The 19,944-nt window shown below is 43.2% G+C and overlaps 1 protein-coding gene across 12 annotated transcripts in view; it reads right to left on the bottom strand.

Annotated features, from left to right (window-relative positions):
- usp2a (ubiquitin specific peptidase 2a) overlaps positions 1 to 18,913 on the bottom strand; it is a 42,508-nt gene extending 23,595 nt beyond the window's left edge. For 3 of the 12 annotated variants that reach the window (XM_035622397.2, XM_035622408.2, XM_035622407.2), the window contains exons 1-3: positions 13,687 to 14,031; positions 12,841 to 12,960; positions 3,652 to 4,519 (exon numbers count right to left, since the gene is read on the bottom strand). In XM_035622397.2, coding sequence (XP_035478290.1) covers positions 3,652 to 4,464 — 813 coding nt within the window. In that variant the 5' untranslated portion in view covers positions 4,465 to 4,519; positions 12,841 to 12,960; positions 13,687 to 14,031. Of the gene's footprint in view, positions 1 to 3,651; positions 4,520 to 12,840; positions 12,964 to 13,485; positions 13,626 to 13,686; positions 14,043 to 18,762 lie in introns of those variants that run through there. The other 9 variants (XM_035622402.2, XM_035622398.2, XM_035622399.2 and 6 more) reach the window with 9 other exon arrangements.
- Between the last annotated feature and the right edge of the window lie 1,031 nt (positions 18,914 to 19,944).

Below are 19,944 nucleotides of genomic sequence, written 5' to 3'. Positions count from 1 at the left end.
ATCTAAACCCCTGAGTTTGGTGGTAGATCTGGAAATGATGAGTGACCCTTTAGCATTGACAATAACATCTCAATGCAAGGAAACAACTGCAGCGTGTATGAAGGGTTGAAATGTGCACTGTTCCCTCTTTTTTGTCAACATGTATGATCATCTGACTGCTTCTCCTTCCCGTACTGTTGGACTTATTCTAAGCTATTGTGAGATCTCAGCAAATATTGTATTAAGCACAATGTTATCAAAACCGGTAGGAGTCGAAAAATACAAAAATAAAAATAAAAATTTCAAGCCTGGTTGGTAAAGCAATGTAAGTAGCCCAGTTTTTGACAAAACAATACAAAGTGTGACACACAAGTCAAAACCTACTAATGCAAGACACCAGCTCCCAGCTGTCGGTAAAATAACAGTACCTAAATATTCTATTTTTCTTTTCTTTCAAGTGATCATGAATTGAGAAAAAGACAACACGACCGCAAGACAAACGCTGCCGATCTTCCACCTAGTAGAGCCAAACAAATGCTTACATCATGTGTTTTCTGTACGTGCTCTGGTCTGATATTAATATTATGCACGGAGAAACAAGAAAAACAAGGCCGATGATTGTCATGCTAACCAGCTTGTCTTACTCATCAACATGGCACAAGGCGAAATGGAGCATGAGCCACCAGCAGCTGCTATTTTTGTGTTGTAAGCTTCTGAGAAAGTATCGGGATTGGGTTTACCTTGCTTTGCCAGTGCTATTTCAAGCCCACATTTCAACACGGGCACAAGTGTGTTTAAACATTTATATTATTACAAGACGAGGAAAACTGGAAAATAACAGAAAACCCAAAATATGAGGCTGGAAAGCACAAGTGGATGAATACTTATTATGTATCCCTCTGCCTGGGTTGAGCAATAACATTTTGAGCAATAAAACTGTCTGTAGTCTTCAAGTCGCACCTCTGGGCTGCTGTTGTATAATAATAATAATAATAATAATAGTGAAGCAGGAATATATAGACTGCTTAATAAGCACAATATAATTACTGTTATTTATTAATGCTCCTATCCAAATCTGACAATTCTGTAATATTAGAGGACTGACAAACAGAGATCTTCAATCCTCATTTTCACAAATAGTGTGGATACTGTATGTGAGCTGTAAATGCATCATGTCAACAGATCTGGGAAAAATTTAGCTAAATTAAAAGTGAGGTAACACTGGTACCAAATGTCATGAATAAATTCTTGTGAATGAAAAAGGTATTCCAATAGTTAAACGCGAACTGTTTACGAGAAGCAACTATTTGAATGGAAGAAAATATCCGGCAACTATTTTAACAATCAATAATAACATATTTTTTAGAGAGTAAAACAATTGAATTCTCTTGTTCTACATCGTCACTCGTGATCGCGTTCTCATCTTGTAAGACAGTAGACTAAATATCTTTGGGTTTTGAACCGTAGTTCAGCTTCAGTGTCGGCGGCTGACCTGAGCCTGAGGATGGCTGACCCAACATGACACACACGAGAAGAGTTCACCGAGCGGTTACAGTCGCTGTCATTGTGATGCTCGTCAGTCATGAGATCGGTGCTGATGCTTTCCCCCCAAAACGTGTCAGAGATAAGGCACACCCCACACGGGACAGCACACACCCACTGCATGTGTCATATGGAGTGGACGGTTATGACTGTATTTACAAACTTAGCTTTATGAACAGATCACCATATAACCATACAGTTCACGTGTAAATCAAACTTGTATTGTAGCTAATGATTGTTTTCTGTATTTAAAAGTCTGTTTAATACAGTTCTAATTCATACATTCGTTGTTTTATTCATGAAAGGTCTATAATAATGACAGAATGTCCATCAAAGTTTAGTTATTATTACTTAACAGAATAGTTTAACAGAGATGAGGAGATTGATAGTGTCCTCGTGTCTGTACAATAACGCTGTGGCTGGAGTCAGCTTAGCCTAAAGAGTGGAACCAGAGGTTTAGTTTGCCTGGCAACTGCTCCCTGTCTAAAAATAGTCTGCCATATAACCCATCCGACAACGGTGAGGATTTTTGTCTGAGAATATTGAACATTCATCCTGTGGCAAATAAAAGTGCGACTTCATAAGTAACTACAGTGGCGATCGGTAAAGCGCACAGTACTGTCGCCAAGGCCCAATTCAATCAAGCCTTATAGCTAACGCAACTGAACAATGCAGCTCATGAAATCATAATCTCCTTTAAATTTAAATTGAAACCACATTTAAATCCACTAGATCTGGATTTTTCTACATTTACCCTACTACACAATGGTGTTGACCGGGGTGTTTTGGCACGAGGCGCTACAAATATATGACCAAAGCTCTTATTGATGCGAACATTCACTCGTGGTCCAACATAAAGTGCGACGTTAAACGGTCTACTTGTGTTTCACATATATGCACTTTAAAATCAAATTACAATAGCAAAAAAAATCCTGTGCCTCATTGTTATTTTTGTACAACACATCTCTGTTATTCAATGGGTCATTCAGTAGTCTCATGGTCATAAAGTCATCTTCATCTTTGTTTCACGACAGCCAAGGATTTGTATTGTGTAGGTTGTGTCAGGTCACATTCGTCGGTTTGTGAATGGCAACTTGTGTGAGCTAAACGGGACCTGGCGGACTAGAAAATCTACAGCTGAGTTCAATTTTAGAGCACACGTATATGATGACAGCAGACGGCACCACCACAAGACCAACTCATTAATACTGTTACACCTCTCTCACTCAATATAAAAAGAGTCATTCAAGTACATACAGCAAGGACATGAGGATGACAACACACCATGCTAAAATAACAAATCTATATGAAAAGTTTTGAACAATATTATTGAAAAGGCGGTGCAACATAACTAGAGTGCCACATTGAGTGTAATATTATATTCAATGTATGTTTGTTTCTATGCCTGAAGACTGTATTCTGACGGATAAGAGGTTCGAAACTCAAAGGAAAACATGTCATTCAAGTAAACATTTACCACAAATGACTCTCTATCCCACTCAACCTCCTTCCTCCCACTCTCCCCACCCTCCTCCACTCATGTTAACAGGTCATCGGGACTAATCCAAGGGAGAAGTGGGTCAGTTATACTTTCTGACCCTCATAGACGAAGCTCGGGTCATTAATACTGAGCTTAGTGATGAGGCCAGTGGCCTGCGGACCCAGCTCATCATAGCCCTGTAGCGACGTGTAAGCCAGCTAATTGCTGGGTTAGAAAGGGTCGGGTATCCATGCTAAAAGCTCATTTGTCACATAAGTACGGAACTACTTACGTGCAGAGGAATAATGACTTCCGATTCCCAGATGACAGCACTGTTTCCTTGCTATGAGAAAATGATGAATACTGTAACGCTGAATACTGATAATAACGAATCTACTGAGGGCATGTGAAAGAGTGAACCAGGTCTTGTACAGTATATTATTGTGTAACAGGACTTCCAGTCGACACAAATGAAATTGAGCAATAGCACCATTTGGTAAAAAAGGGTACCGTCAGAAGCCACAAAGCATTGTGGGGCTTTATCGTGTGTGAGGCTAGTGTGTCTCACAGCCCTCTGCAGGACACCCCCAATAAAAGCAGGACAGCGAGCTTCAAGCCAACATGAACACGAGCAGAGGACTTTCTCTTACCGTGGAGTCCCTGGTGGGCGAGTTGGACAGCCCGTTACCGCTCGGCTCCCAGGTTGAAGAGCTGAACGCTCTACTGCCGCCGCTGCTGCTGCTGCTGCTGCTGCTGCTGTTGACGGCCTCCAGGGCGGAGCCCCGTGAGAGGGCCTCCTGAGTAGAACTCCGCGACAGCCCCGAGTAGGTTGAGCGTGAGCTGATGCCGTTCGTGTCGGCCACATCGCTGGTCCGACTGCGGTAGCTCCGCAGGGCACTGGTGGAAGAGGACGGGGTGGAGGAAGAGGAGGTTTTGTTGATGCCCAGAGAGGCAAGGTCCCTGCTCAAGTCACTCTGAGATACAGATTTCCGTCGGTTGAGCAAGATGCTTGAGGCCACCGGTGAAGAGGAGAGGTAGCTGGACTTGGCCGAGGACGAATAGTAGCCATTGTAGAATGATCCCCCACTCAGCCCTGACCCTCCATAGGTCTTGACGGGGGTTCTGCTGAGGCTCTCACTCCGGCGGCTGATGCTGCTGCTGCTGCTGCCGCTGCCGCTTCCGAGGATGTCGGTGCGCGGGATGGTTCGACCCCGGTTGATGTCGGGTTCTGACGAGGTGCTGTAGTGGTGGCTGCGGGCCGTGGAGCTGCTCAGATAGCTGGAGTAACCTGAGGAAGAGGAGGTGGGGGACTTGTAGGAGGACAGCCTGTCCCGCTCACTGTACGAGCTAAGGCCCGGCATCAGGGAGGAGCTGTAGTGGCCTGTGTAGGAGGAGCCTGTGTAGGAGGGGCCTGTGTAGGAGGGGCCAGCGTAGCGCTTGGCGGTGGAGGAGACGCGGGACATGCTGCTGCTGGTTTCTCAGCCACAGGGAGGCAGAGCCTCTGGAAGACTGCATTGACTGAAGCCACAACAAAGAGACACAATACATCAGTTCATCAGCAGCAATCAAATCCATACTTACGGCGAACAGTGTGGGCAGCAGCTAGGATATTTTTTACCATAAACTGGCACAACATTAATCACTGACTATGAAACTGATCTTTTACGAAATGTCAACAAAGTTTATGTCGCTTCTCTGTGGTACATACTGCAGGAGATAGAGCAAGTCCTGCTTGCAAATAACTTTAAGACTTTAAAGTCAGTCTATGTAGCATTTGATTTTTTGGGACTGTCCTCATCTATTATCCCAAAAAATCAAAAGATAGCAGTGCAAAACTCCCACATGCATTTCTGTCAGTGTCTTTTGTCTTGTCAAACTCCGTGACTCCAGTTTTAATGCAGGCTCCCTGTCACAAATGTGTAGTTTGTTGGCACAAGAGCAATTGTTGCAGACAAATGGTCCTGGTCCCCACTCCAAATCGATTTTCGTCCCATGTGGCAATTGTGCTCTGCTGAAACAATTTCATTACACCCAAGATCAGGTAAAATCCCCTTTTAAATGATCCATTTATACCAAGAATGTGATTAACATACTAAAATGCTGTTTAACTACGGGATACCCAAAGAGTTAGGGACAAATCTGCCAAGGGGAACATTTTTGGATCCAACCTTTGGATGAATGTTATGTTAGGATCCTCACTTATACTGAACTACTGTTATGTTTCATTGACAAACATAACAGTTATTTTCTTCAGTTCATTCATTCATGGAAAAACATTGGAGACATGAGTAAAATGGCAAAAATACAAAAATGTATTTTACATGTCTCATTACTGTGTCTGAAAGCTTATAGAATAAATTAGGTGCAGTGGAGATCCATTGTAAATTTGATGTTTTATAATAGACACACTATTCGTAGTTTTGACATTCAAAATAAAAATAAATCATTATAATCATATATGCTTTCATGACTTTTCCCCACTTTCCCCCCTTGACTGGAACAAATCGGATGAGGATACATAAGGATGCTGTGACCGGGAATCTCTCTAGGGCCCAGTGAAACTCCTGCATTATAGTCCCTACCATCTATAGGCTTTTAGCTGCATATACAAGCCTGGGGTTAAACAAGTGTAGCACGCGTAGACGGCCACCACATCTATACTATACCATGAGCCCACATCGCGTCACTCTGTGGAGCATGACACACTTTCCTGGAAACACAGATCTGTAGTGACACAGTTAGCTCTAGCTGGCACGCTTGCTGAGGCACAGATAAGTGATGTAATGCACAAGGAGGGCACAGCTTCTTCTTCAGGGTTTTTAAATCCCACTGGGCCCCCATATTTCCTACCAACCTGAATCCAATCCTATTGCCCAAAATAAATAGAATCTCTACATGTTATTGTGTCATCTCAAATTGCAGATCCCCCTCGCATGCAGGGCCCCAGCACCATCCTTCCTCTTGTCCTCTCGGTTTAAGTGCGCATCTCTCATTGCTACACTGGACGAGTCTGGCTGCGACTTGTGGTGAAGCTGGGCATGCAGCACAGTGTGTTCCTGTAGCAGAGGGAGGCTCTGCTTCATATACACGGCACCGTCTGAATAAATAAAAGTATCTGGTGTTGCTGATCCGTGTTGAGTTCAGTAGGGGAGGCTCCTATTTCTTTAATCGTCTCTCCTTCTTACCGATCCCTCTACTCTCGCTCTGTCTCTTTCCCTCTTCGGCAGCCCGCCTATTCTCAAAGTGCACCTACTTCTCCTCAGTGTAATTCCCCCTCCTCCTGGGTCTCTATCGCTTTTTCCCCTCAGTCTCTCCCTCTCTCTCTCTCCCTCCCTGTGACCACAGGTTTATCCATAATTCAGCATAGGGATCTGGAGTAGGCAGACAGGCAGCGTGCTGGAGACGGGCAAACACAAACCGCTGGCCAAAACACATTGGGTCCAGTACTGCTAAGCCAGCCAGGCTAACAGAGCCAAGAATCTGGCCTTGCTTCCAGTTAGCCAGCTGAATGTAAATGTACAAGGTTTTGTTTCTACAATTTGGCAGCCGTGGCGTTTGGAGGGTTATTTTGGTTCTGGCACTGTTGTGCACATGGCAACAGTGAGACATGCTCAATGTGTCTGTGATGTCACCAACAGATTTCTGTTGGGATGAATCCTGGCTCTGGATTCACTCTCCTCCACCACCGCCTTTGTCAGTTACCAGAGCCAAAAGGTTACAGAGGTCTGTAAGTCTGAGATGGAGTAAACATTGAGTGCCACAACAATTGTGATAACATGAATCAGGCATTTTAAAAGACAATCAGCTCCCAAACATGCTTATCTTCAAGACAAGAGATTATCAGCGCACTCATGACCAAATATTTGACATTGAACCTTACAGCCGGATTCAGCAGCTTTCTGCATTGTAGCGCCCCTCACTGGCGAATGAAAGTACTGGCAGTCAAGTGTGGGCTCAGCTTTAATTTGTAGTATTTTATTATAGATACAAACTTGAAAACCTGACGTAATAAATCTGGTAGTTGCTTATATGGATGCTAAGAAATTTACTTTACTTTAGAAAAACTGGGATGGAGATTTTTCGCTGTTTCCTGATATTTTATAAATAAAACCATCAATCAATTCATCTTTAAATTGTAATAATTGACAAATGATTAAAAATGGTTGTAACTTGCAGCACAAGTGTTTCCTGTACACTCACTGAATACACTGTGGATGTTGGTCACAAGAGCTTATTAAAAAATAGTTCTATAAGCTATGTGACTGTGTTAAAGCATCGGCTGGTACATCCCTGTCAAACCTGTTATGATATAAACATCAGCCAGAACCTCAGGCTCTGATTTCAGCAATTTACAAGGCTGCAGCCTTCACAAAAGTAATGGTTCTCAAGTGAATGAGTTCCATCACACCCAATAATAAAACAACAAGGACAAATGCTAATCATGTGTTTATTTTGGGTTCAGTTACACCTCAGAACCCTTGGTCTTGGCTGAACTTCACCCTGCCTGGCGTGCGCACCTCCCTGAATTCCCACAGCCGGAGACCCAGGGCAGCTGAGTGAAACAAGCTTGGGCTAGTCAGGTGGGCGAGCTGCTGAGAGTGAAGTGCAAACAGCGACTCACACCCGTGGGAGTATCACCACACAACGCGGACACGCAGGATTTATAATAACGATGGGTTTCACTTCTGAGAGGCGAGGTCTCCACGGAAACAACAAACACACAGGCACAAGAATGTGCTGCTCACACACACACACGCGCACACACACACACACACACACACACACACACACACACACACACACACTAGCAAATGCACTCTGGCTACTCTGCATTTTCAGCTTTCCCTGAGGTTGTTCAGTAATAACCAGTAGTTACCGTAGCTCCCATGGCAACAAGCTGCATTTGTTTGCTTGCTGCCGACACATAAGGAACTTAAAATTAGCACCAGGACATATTCCATATGACTCCAATAACTACAGCATGATGGCTCTAATATTCTCTTCACGTCTTTCGAAAACCACCAAGGAAAGGGGGAGGGGGGAAAAACAACTCTGCCCAACGAGCGTCTGTGCTGCTTGATGCGGGAATAGACAGAATTAAAGGATGAGCGAATGAAAGGTCAGAGTGAAAATAGGAAGAAAAAAAAATTCAACATTCCACTGCAGTGAATGAGCTGGTTTGTCCGAGCTCCGAAACTTCGGCAAAATCTGCATGAAGAAATCTGTCAACAGTGGCAGGAGTGAGTGCGTGCGCGGCTGCTGACTGCCCGCAATCCTTGGCACCGAGCTGGAGAGATGAGGTTTCACTTACTGGGCGGGTTTCAGAAAAACGAGCTAAAAGGCTTTTAGGATCCCCACTTTCATGGCCTGGAAGTGGATTCGAGAGCAACTTAAAGACGTAAAGGGAGGAAGAATACAAAATAAACACTAGTAACTAAGAGTTGAAGTAACACATAGCACTCTTTTACCTTTCAAAACATATGTTCTCTATCCATTCACAAAGTATTCAATACCAGCAGTACCAAAGCGCACCTAGGTGTCACCGATGACGTCACTCACAACTGCATCTATGTTCAACAAGAAAATAAACCTGACTGACATGGATACAAATATTCAGAAGAATTAAATGTCAGAGTATTTTTTCAGGTTTGATTGCATCTATTTTCTTTGCTGAAATGTGCCTCTGTAGAACATCCATCAGTCCTTGTGAGTCAGATCTCTTCCAGAACATATTGTCCTCCCAGGTCCCCACCGAGCCTGTCAGAGGGCAGAGCCAAAGCTGAAGTGCGTTAGACGAGTGTGTGCGATGACGCAGGATGCCCCAGCCGCTGTGCTCCGGGGGTGACATTTCATGAACGTAACACCAGCATGGACGCTCTCTGGTAATTTGGAGCGGTGGTATGAGTGTCTGTTAGTGTGTGTGTGTGTGTGTGTGTGTGTGTGTGTGTGTGTGTGTGTGCGCTATACTATAATAAATGCTCAGCTCAATCTCAGCTGAGTCAGTGCTGTTGTGACGCGAGTGCTGTGATTCGTTTCAGATGCAGATGCCTGATACGTCAAGGCCCCCTATAGCACAAATGATTCATTATTAATCATCACCAATATTCAACTGACTACTTTGCTGACGGTGCACAATGCTTCTGAAAGCAACCAAATGTATTCATGTAATCTCAAGGCAGAAAATGAAGCACATTGTCGACAGCATGGAAGTCTGAATTGTCATTCCATTTCACTACATTCTCTCAGCCTGGCATCCTGTGCACATGACCAGCCCTTTTGCATTTGTTTTGCCCCGGCCAATCAGCAGTGCGGAGGCTGCGGGTAGCAGTGTCCCTTGAGCTCTCACCTCTTCTCACCAGTTTTCTGACAGGATGTTTCACGGATGCAGCTATGCAGCTAGCTGGCCAGAAAGTATGATGATGTCCCCCATTAACAGAAAAAAGCTTGGTTTGGCCAGGTGCTTTGCAAACAGTCACATCCAGATGTACACTTGCTGAAGGAATTGGAGATGTGGGTGGTGATTGACAGGTCTCTTTCACTCTTCCACACAGAGCAACATTAGCATTCACTTGGAGAGTCAGGTTTCCGCCCACTTGATTACTGTTAGTCTGATATTCACTCTCCTTTCAGCTCTGTGAGATGCTCCACTATGTTCACCACCTGCTAGTTTCTTTTTTTTCGTTTTTTGGCTGTTTTCAGCGCTGGGTACGGTAGATACTGTCGCACGAACAACAGTGTTTCTAGAGCTTTTTCACTGAGAGGCTCAAGCTGAGAGTGACACTGAACCAAAACAGTAATGCTGAGGATTGTAAAACCAAAACAATTAGCTTAAAGGTGCTAAAATGGTACTGAGAACAGACAGGACACTGCGGAGCTGGGTGATTATTCTCTCGGGTTCATCACTACAAGCAACCCCTTCTGTAATTCAGATATTCATTTAATCTTTCGTTTAAAAATATTAATAATGCAGCTTTAACTTAAGCTGCAATTAGCATTTATGTTTATGAGCATTAGAATGGAATCAACTTAAACATAGAAATGCACTTAAGTGACTTTTGCCCTGACTATACAAACCGTTGCACATTCATAAAGTCATGCAGGAAAGTAGTAATTGAAATTACGGACACTCACTTGATTGGTGGCGCTTTTTTTTTTGCCTTCTATACCAAAAAGAATCTACGATTCACATCTATAAAAATGTAAATAGCAAATGCAGTCAAAATGACCACTAACCAACAGGGAAAGAAAGTAACATAATGGAGACACAGTGTTGCTCTCCTGGGGGATCAACATGGGGCTGTTAGGTCTGTGCTGGGCTTGGCTTGGCCTTACTATGGCGACTATATATACCCTGGAATGTGAGCAGATAAGAGATGGGTGATGTCTGTGAGGGCCACACTGACGCCTCGGACCACCCTCCACCCCCTCTGCCTGTTACGAATAGTTGCCGAGCATATTAAAATTAGGCTTGACAACTTGGTTGTCCTGACGAGCCAGGTAGACCTACCACAGCCTTCCCACACTAGCTGATTAAACTCCATTCCACACTTCTGATGTCCCCTCAGCCAAGCTTACTGTAACAGTATAATACTGTATATAATTCTGTATATAAAGCAAGATAAGCGAAAAGAAGTAACAAAGAGAAAAGTAGAGTAAAGCAACAACTAGCAGTTCATGAAGATACTATGAGAGAAGTGATTTAAAATCAATGATTTTGCTTATCCTAGTGCATTACCTCCCAAAAATCTGGCAGCTCAGTCACCATTTTCCATTACTGAACATAATGTACATTATTAAACTATCTTAAACAGGTCACATCCCAAAACGCTGCATTTAGAAAATATACATTTTTTCCCTTCATATTTCATTCTCAAATGCCATTTCTGCGATAAGGAAATTCCCAGCAGAATTTAACCCCCATTAGAATTCTTCACTAAAAAACAGGTTTCCATAATGTGAAAAACCTGGCGAGGAGGAGACAATTAGCATTTATCATGACCCCCATCTGTTGGTGACTCACACGAGGGGCCATGACAACAGCAGCGACCTCAGAGAGGGTTTAATCTGCCGGCTGCAGTGATTGATGCTCCAGCCTATGCAGCTTGGCTGCCGTGATTCTTTATTCATTGAGATAATCGTTTGGTCAGTTAGACCCATTATTATTTGAAACTATCAATCTCATTCCACCGAGCGATGCTGGGAGATGTATTAGTTACACAGAAGTGTTCATCTAGACTTGTGGAATCGTTTCACTTTGCAACACAAAAGTCACTCACCACCAGTGCTATTTTCAATTTTGATATTAAAGACTTCCAAATGACTTCATCCTGAATGACTTCTATGTAATCTGGAAAAGAATATTACATTTGATCAATTCCAGTTCGTTATCACAAACCACTTCTCCTTTTGGGCTCAGAAATAACATTCTTATTCAAGCTCACCCAAGTTTTCTGTGCTGCCCCTGCTAACTTGGACAATACCGATCTCAGTGTGCTACTGGATAGGTTAGGTTCAGAAGATTGATTTGATATCAGATAAGAATTACTGTCTTTGCAAGCCATGCATGGCGCAACAAAGGTGAAGATTCACTTGTGCGAGTAGCATCATCGTCATCACCATCACTACCATCTGACAGCAGCCTTTAAAGATGCAATTGGAAAGGCTCGCTGACACGTCACCTCCTCTGACTAGATTTCATAGCAGGCTAAAAGTCTAGCCAATCAGAGCGCAGGACTACGGCACAGTGTAGTGTTTGACCCCCTGTTGCCAGTCAGTTGTGTAGTATGAACTCACGACCAAAATACTTGCGATTACGTGATAGCAAGTTTCGCAGTGTGTCCGATGACTTTGGAAGTCGCGTAGCCTGAATTTAGCATAAGGAATCCGTCTTAAGATAGTGTGTTTATAGGTTTTCTCATAATAAATATATTAAAATCTACAGATATATTATTATTGTTTGTTTGTTTTTTTATTCCCAAATATCAATACCAGTATCGGCCTCAAAAAAACAGTATCGGTAAGTCTGATTCTATAGTCTTAATCTAATCTGTCCCACCAAATAATCATGTTTCATCATCAGTCCCTACGATATGCAGCGTGCCACAAGAATCCGTGTTAGGTCCAGCACTCTTTACTTCTCCTTTGCCACTAAATGTGTCACTCAAATAACTCTTGTCTCTCTTTTACGGTAATAACTCTACAAAGTAGATGCAATTCATAACAATAACGATATGCAACAATATATTGGAGGATTTTTACTGTATTGTCATAGCCTGGGACACAGATGAATTCTGGGAGCTCATTTAAATTTACTCTGCCAGAATATGGATCCTCTCCATTTGGGAAGTGATGTCCTCGTCATCCATTCTTATATCACGTCACATTTTGACTACTGTAACATCTTCTCTATCTCGACTGCCGCGGGTCCAGAAGATTTCACTTTTTACATCCAGTACAACACTCTACATGGTCGGAGCCTCTGTATTTAAAGGAACTGTTGTGCCCTCTCACTACAGGAAGGTACGGCGGATCATCCGAATAAATAAATAGATAAACGTTTTAAAATTAGCTGCAATTTAAATATCACATTAGTGTCATATTCTTTGTGTATACATGTCAGTGATGCTCCAAAGATTAACAAAGAACTGACATGCAACATATCCATTTCTGATTTATAGGTAAGTGGATAATACATGATACATACGTCATTTTTCTAACTTCTTTTGACTCTCTTGCGTAAAGAGCCTAGTAAATGCCGCTGTTAAACATCTGCCCCCACATTGCAACAATAGGAATCCAGTGAGTGTATGTCTAATGGCATGTGTTTGCAGAGTCGTTACCTGCCGTATTTGTAGCTTTGTGTCAGTCCCTCCAGACTGTGATGGGTCTGGGGCGGCTCATCCTACTCCCGCTACCCCACCGTGTAAACACACATGCAGGCTTCGTGGCTCTGATCACTCCTGCTGAGACACAGAGACACGTTACATGTCATACCATTCAACACACAGGACGACGCAATAAAAAGGCAACGTGAAAAAAACAGTTGACTGTGGACATGTGTCTGAGATACATGTGACCTGAAACAGGTAAGTACATGTCACTAGTTGTATGCTGTCAAAACATCAGCTGTCAAACAAACTACTTGAGTGAGAACATCCCTGTCTGAGGCTGGCAAATGCAGCACATTAGATATACCAGGTTGCCTACAGGACTATAAAGTCACAAAGATAACATTGTCTCCTTGCACAGGAAACTAGGACACTTCACAGCAGACATGTTCAGTGTGAAGCGAACGCACAGGCCTGCTGTACAGGCATTCTCCGGATTTCATGTCTGACCATTAAAGATTGAAGATATTGGTCAAATCTGCCCAATAATAAAGCTCAGTTAAAGAGCTGACTCCATCTTGAAACCGTCTCTTCCCGAATAAAAGCTCACTCGTTATTTTCACGATAAATACATATCAACTGGTGTTATGCCCTAACCTGGACATCTCTTCTCCGTCCCTCTGCTCGTGCTCGGAGAATCCAGAACTTTCTGAAACGTTACCCACTACCCTCTATCGACGTACCCTCGAGCTTTGCAAACAGCCCACACCATGCACATTCGACTGACAACCAGGTACCTACAGTAGAAGAAGAAAAGCAAGGAAGAGTGACGGTTAAATTGGTTTGTTAGAGGCTCACCCTTGTTGTTCTGAGCGAGCGGGCCAATAGACAGAAAGTGATGGGGTGCTACTTGGGAGGCTATGGCCCCAGAGTGTGAGAGGATAGTATGAGCACAGCGAACCAGAATGCCACAGATCAAGTTACAGAGACGGTAAATATAGCAGACGCCTATGACCTCTGCAGGTCACTCAACACTCGGTGGCGTTCCAATTTGCTCTTACAGGAGCAGCATTAAGGCTTTTTATAAGCCAGGCGGGGTGAGCATCGAGGCCGGCACACTAACTGCTTTCACAGAAATTAAAGAAATGAGGAGAAAGCCTCACTGGGTCGTGATTCATGTGCAGGCATCCGAGCTCCTAAAGTAAAAGTGCCACTGTATAAGGGCACGGATACTGTAAACACTGTTATGCTATGGTGGCTTTGAAATTTCACATATCAAAGTGATACATGTCATTTTTGTATGATTTACTTCCAACGTGTGGTTTTGATCTTTCCTTAGGATCAAAGACACACTCAATGTCATTCTGAGTGGGTTTTATACATATATACGTGTATGGAGCTAATTCAAATGTTTTGTTAATTTGAAGAAAATATTTAAGACTGAAAGTTCATGTTTTGATATGGAACTCAAAATCAAATATTATTTTGATTCAATTCTGGAATTCTTTTGAGTGGTTGTTTATTTTCATTTTTCAATTTCATTTTTTTCCTTTTTTTTTAGTGTTGGAGTGTTGGATCAGACTTTTGGCACTTATGTGACATGGGGGTGTGTTGTCAATGAAAGGGGCTTTGACTCAAGATTGACAGCATAACACACATCACAACGATTCATAAGAGCTATGGTTGAGGCCGTGGTCTTGGGCCACAACCACTTAAGAGATCACAACGTGATTGGTTGTACACTCTTCTTCGTCGTTTTTAACAGCGGTTGGCAAACAGCGCCATAGGCGCATTGGCGGCACCTTCTGCTCCGGAGTTTTCCCCTTTCCTTTGACAGTGGCAGATATTAAAATGTGGCGTAAAAAGCGAAAGAAGGGCGGCAGATGTAGTGACTTATTTATTGTGGTGCTTATTTGTTTTTAAAACCAATATATTGTTCGTTTTGATAGGTTCGAAAGAAGTTGTCGTTTGATGTTAAACGTAGTGTACAACGACAACGACAACGAACCCTTAACCTAACGCTAAGGACAACCACAACCAAATTAAACACAGCATTTAAATACTTTAAAATGTCAAATCAAAGAAAATATGTGAGATGTTATGAGGGAAAAGGGATTTAATGAAAGGCAACAAAAGCTGACCTCCAGTCCTCAACAATAGGAACATGGACAACAAGCACATAGGTGAAATATGGCATGGCTTCACAGAACTGCACAGAGATGACCAGGAATAAACAGACGAACCAACAAGAACAAAAGGAGAAACAACGACTATGGGTGTGGTCGAATTGTCAAATTTGTGAAGTGACCTGGAAGTATTTGATCAGCAGCCATGAGAAGACCCTTTCAGATTCTCTAAATGCATAGGAAAGGAAGCGAGCTTCAATGCTTGTATGTATTCCTATCTCCTTTAGCATAAGGTCCACTGGAGCTTCCTATGTGAAAGGAAAGGAGATATAGACGCCCCGCAATTCATTGCAGCAGCGGTATTTAACGTGACGAACGTAAACAATTAGATCAGAAATAGAATTAGAAGAAGTAGAAGAGTATGAATATGACCCAGAAGTGACGCACGTCATCATGTAAGTTACTGTTACATATGAATCTGTAATCAGATGTCACACGGTGGTGAAAAGTGATGGATGGAGCCGCCGCGTTTTGTATAGTCCATCTACGGAAATTTGTAGTTTCACCGCGGCAGACGCACGTCAATAACATCCGACGTCGCGTAATGACGTAGTTAAGTGAAAGTCAATCAGATTCTCTCAGCACCGCTGTCGGCTTTTCCTAAGTCCTATCAGTCCTCCTTTACACCTTTCCTTGACCTCATGACATTTTCCACTGAGGTCAAGGAATAGCAGATAGGAAGGACAATTCAACCGCACCCTATTTACAAACAAAATACAAAATAAAACAGGAAATACAAAACTCAAGATGCACAAAATGGGAGGCAGTCACAAGAAAGTAACTTTACATAAACAGAAACACACAAGGAAGGGCAATCCCTGAACTAATACACCATAAAGTCCACAAGAGTCTATAACGAGTTCTTTAAGTCTTTCATAAAGGTCAAAAAGACGTCTTGGTCCTTGACAGTTACGTCGATACCCTTTGGAATTCCAGGAGACGTGACAACACGCATGCGCAAGCAGTGGACCAATGAACAAGCTCATGCATATCGTGTTCATGGTACCGTGTTCTCGGTCGCAGACACACCTCATCATTAACGCAGGTGCTGCAGTCAAGTACAACTGTACACTTTATTTACACCATACTTACGTGATTAGCAGTAAAAACAAAAAAAAGTGACAATGTTGCACTTAGTAAGCTGTTTTAGACCGGGCTTGGCACTAATCAGCAGTACGCAAGCAACTAACTATGCCCTGTTGTGCAGTTAAACAGTCATATGTTCTACGTCACGCTAGCATTGCCTGCTGGTGCCAGCACTCAGGTAAGAAACGTTCGCAATTTTTTAAGTATACTCGTGTAAATTGTTGTAAAGAGTAAAAAGATGGGTAAATGTTTGTAATATAAGGTCATGTATAAAGGTAAAAGACATGTTAAGTTTGAGGTGGAAACTAAACACAGGAATAGCATTAACCGACTTTATATGCTGCTGCTTATTGAGACCCATGTTATTCCTCCAGCCGGATGAAAATGAGGCCGCAGCTCATAGTGTACCTTACTCTGATCGAGAGGAGGCTGCACGTGTTTAGTTATTGATCCGGAACGTCAGAATCTGTGAATATCTTTCCAACTTCACCACAGTGCATAAACTTAATGCTATTGCATGTGTTCTAGTTTCCACCTTCTGCAAATCCCAAACCTAAACACGTCTTTTACCTTCACACGTGTCCTTGTGTTACACAATGTTCCCATCATTTTAATCTTTACAACAATTTCCAAGATTATATTGAAAAAAAATAGCAAACGTTTCTTACATGAGTGCTGGCACCAGCAGGTTGTCTTGGTGGAGTGGACGACATCACTGCATGACATGCTGTCACCATAGACTCAGAGCCGTCTAATGAGAGTCGCGACAACTCCCTTCACTCCAATGGACCTTTTTTTTTCCAGCATTGGCGGATCACGGAGCCTCTCAATAGCTCCCGGAAGTGAACAGCAGCGCATTAGAGTAGCAGCAGAATGGATCAATGGACTGTCTGTGTTGCACTTATGAAGGGTAAGACGTTTAAAATAATCAGATTATATATTATCAGCACATCTGAATCAAATCAACATGCGCATTAAAGCATGTTAGTGGATTATGATTTATTTATGATTTAAAAAAACTGTATTGACTAACAACAGAGTAGCTACATAGGCATGTCGGTCTGCTTTATTGTAAATCGATACATTTACTGACTACTAATTACCAAAAATCGCAATTCTGTTGCTCTGAATAATTGCGCGCCAAGAACTTCCGGGGAACCATCTGAAGTCTGCATTTTGGATTTCCGTTGTCACGACTCTCATTAGATGGCTCTGCCCCAGGCCAGACAAGTGCCAAAGGTGTGAACTGGAAAAAAAAATCGATCTGAAAGTGAAAAAAAGTGAAATGTGAAAATTTTATTCGACACAAAAAAAGATCTGAATCTGAAAAAATAAATAGGACATCGAATATCAAAATACGTAAATATGTCAAGTGAAAAATTTAAATAAACTACAAAAAAAACCTTTAAATTAATTAAATTAAATAACATTAGATTTCTTTTTTATTTTGAAAGCTGTTTTGTTTCTCGGAGTTCAAGATCAAAACTCACTCCAGGCCGTGCGACACGATCTAGTTGCAACACTTTTGTACGAGAGACACAAATGAACTCGGCAGTGGCGCAGTAAACGCAGCGCTTGCTTAGCACATGAGAACAGTCGAGGTCTGTGAGCGAGACGACGGAAAAAAAACAATAAATAAAGATAAATAAAAAAGATTCGGCGCAGTGCTGCGCCGGATTGGACTGCGGGAGAGGGGGTGCTGCGTTACATGACGCCGAGAGGACGAGATGGGACGACTCGATGATGCGCTGACGGGCCTGGTCCGGGGCAAGCACCGGGGCATTTCAACCAGGTGATTATATAACCACTGAGTGAGACCCCGAGTGCGCATCATGGTAGCGGGGCAGCATGTTTGACAGTGTGCTGTCCGTGGGTGGGGGTGGGGGGGGGGGGGGGGGGGGGGGGCAGCGAGAACTGGACCGCCTCTCAAGTCGCTCGAAGTGGGCGGTGGCGAATCGCAAAGTTACGGCGTCGCTTATTTACGCACACATTCGTGTCACTGTCAGTGAACGTCCCGCGGCGGTGCGTTCACTGGCTGCGCAGCCACATAACAACTCCGTCAGGACGGCGGCGGCGGCGGCGTTACGCCAAGTGTTATTCAGAGAGCCCCCCCCCCCAAATAACAAACTGTAGTGTAAGCGAATTACGGCACAAACCATTCACACCGCACTGGGAATAACACGGGCAGGACCCCGGGACCCCGTTCTACTCACACACACGGACATGCAGGCGGCGGAACAAGCACGACTTCCATTCGACCACCGCGGGACTCGGAACAGTTTGCGTCGCCATCACGTCTCGAAACTTGGAACAATTACACCGAGCGAGAGAAAAAAAAAAGAAGCCACTTCACGGTCACCTTTTTTTTTTTTTGCCGAACATTTCTGTGACTCATAATGACCTATAGAATATGTCAAACGGTGTCCAGCGCGCACGGTCTGTGGTTATTGTAGACGAGCAAAGGGGAACGTCGTTTGGGCCGGAGTGTGCCTGGCCAGGGACCTGCACATACCAGTGTGATGGTGGTGTAAGGTGACTGCATTTTTCACTCACCCCACAGTCTGAGATCACCCCCGATCCGCACGGACACCGAGAGAAACGCCCCCAGAAAGTGTCTGCCCCCCCCCCCCGGCTGCTTTGTGCGGCTCTTTAGAAAGAATACCTGACGTCGCTGAGGAGAAGAACCGATGACGCCGGGAAGAAGATGCGATGCGATGCCATGCGCTATAATCGAATCTACGCTAGTGTTGAGCCATCCCTCCTGTTCCCCTCGCAGTTGTAGAGTTACACAGCTACAGAGCAACCGTTCATTTCGCTTTAAGAGTGACGTCAGTCCGGTAACGGAGCTCGTCGGTGATTGGCTCACACCTCTCAGTGAGCGTCACCGGCCCGGAGCGGAGGGCCACCTCCCACCGCGTCGCCATGGTGAAGAGCGTAAACATCGGAGATGGCTTTCATTAATAAAATGCTACGTGCCCATAGTCCTTTTTGACCTTCATCTTTATATACTGTACAGACTATGGTTTTGACCCAAGATTTTTTTCGGTCTGTAAATCATCAGAACTACCCGTTTTTCACCCGTACATACGGTACAGCTGGTATTTTTCTCCACTCATTAAGTTTCCGTGAATAATATTTTGGTTGACGACTGTTAATACAGTATAGGAAGTCCTACGGTATTTAAACCTGGAGCTTTTTCCAATAGAAGCTGCAGCTCTAATTTTCACAAAATACTGATGTATTAATGTGGTGTAAAAAAATACAGATAGCATTGAGATATGTTGTGCTTTTGGTGGTTTTTTGTCAATGTTAAATTTAAAAAAATAACTACTACTAACTAAAAGTAGTGATAACAAGAATTATAACAATGTATTTGAGTAATAAAGCTAGCCAAAACCATATACACACAGACAACTACAACTATACAGAACTTGATATTTTGTAATGTTCTGAATCTCTAATGAATCTGTCTAAAGCGTATTTACTAATGATGAATTATGGCCTTTTGAAAATGCCACTGTTTTGTCATTTTTACTTAATTATGTGTGTTTGTGTTATTATATCACTCGACATGATTGGCTGGGTTTTTCTAATAAATCATGTTTCAAGATAAGATTAGGCGAGGTGAGGTGAGATGAGACAATCCATTATTAGTCCCACTATGAGGATATTTGCCAGAGTCATAAAATCATACAACAATATATCCATCTCTACCACGAAACACATCTGGACCCGATATGTTTCCAAAGCTGCTGATGGGATTGAAAGTGTCACACCGAGTTGGGAGACCTCCGTTTATTACCATTCATTGATGCATCTTTCTGTACATATACTGACACCGAGA

The sequence above is a fragment of the Scophthalmus maximus genome, chromosome 11 (assembly GCF_022379125.1).
Source record: "Scophthalmus maximus strain ysfricsl-2021 chromosome 11, ASM2237912v1, whole genome shotgun sequence".
Lineage (NCBI taxonomy): Eukaryota > Metazoa > Chordata > Actinopteri > Pleuronectiformes > Scophthalmidae > Scophthalmus > Scophthalmus maximus.
This window is presented reverse-complemented; position numbering and strand designations above follow the sequence as displayed.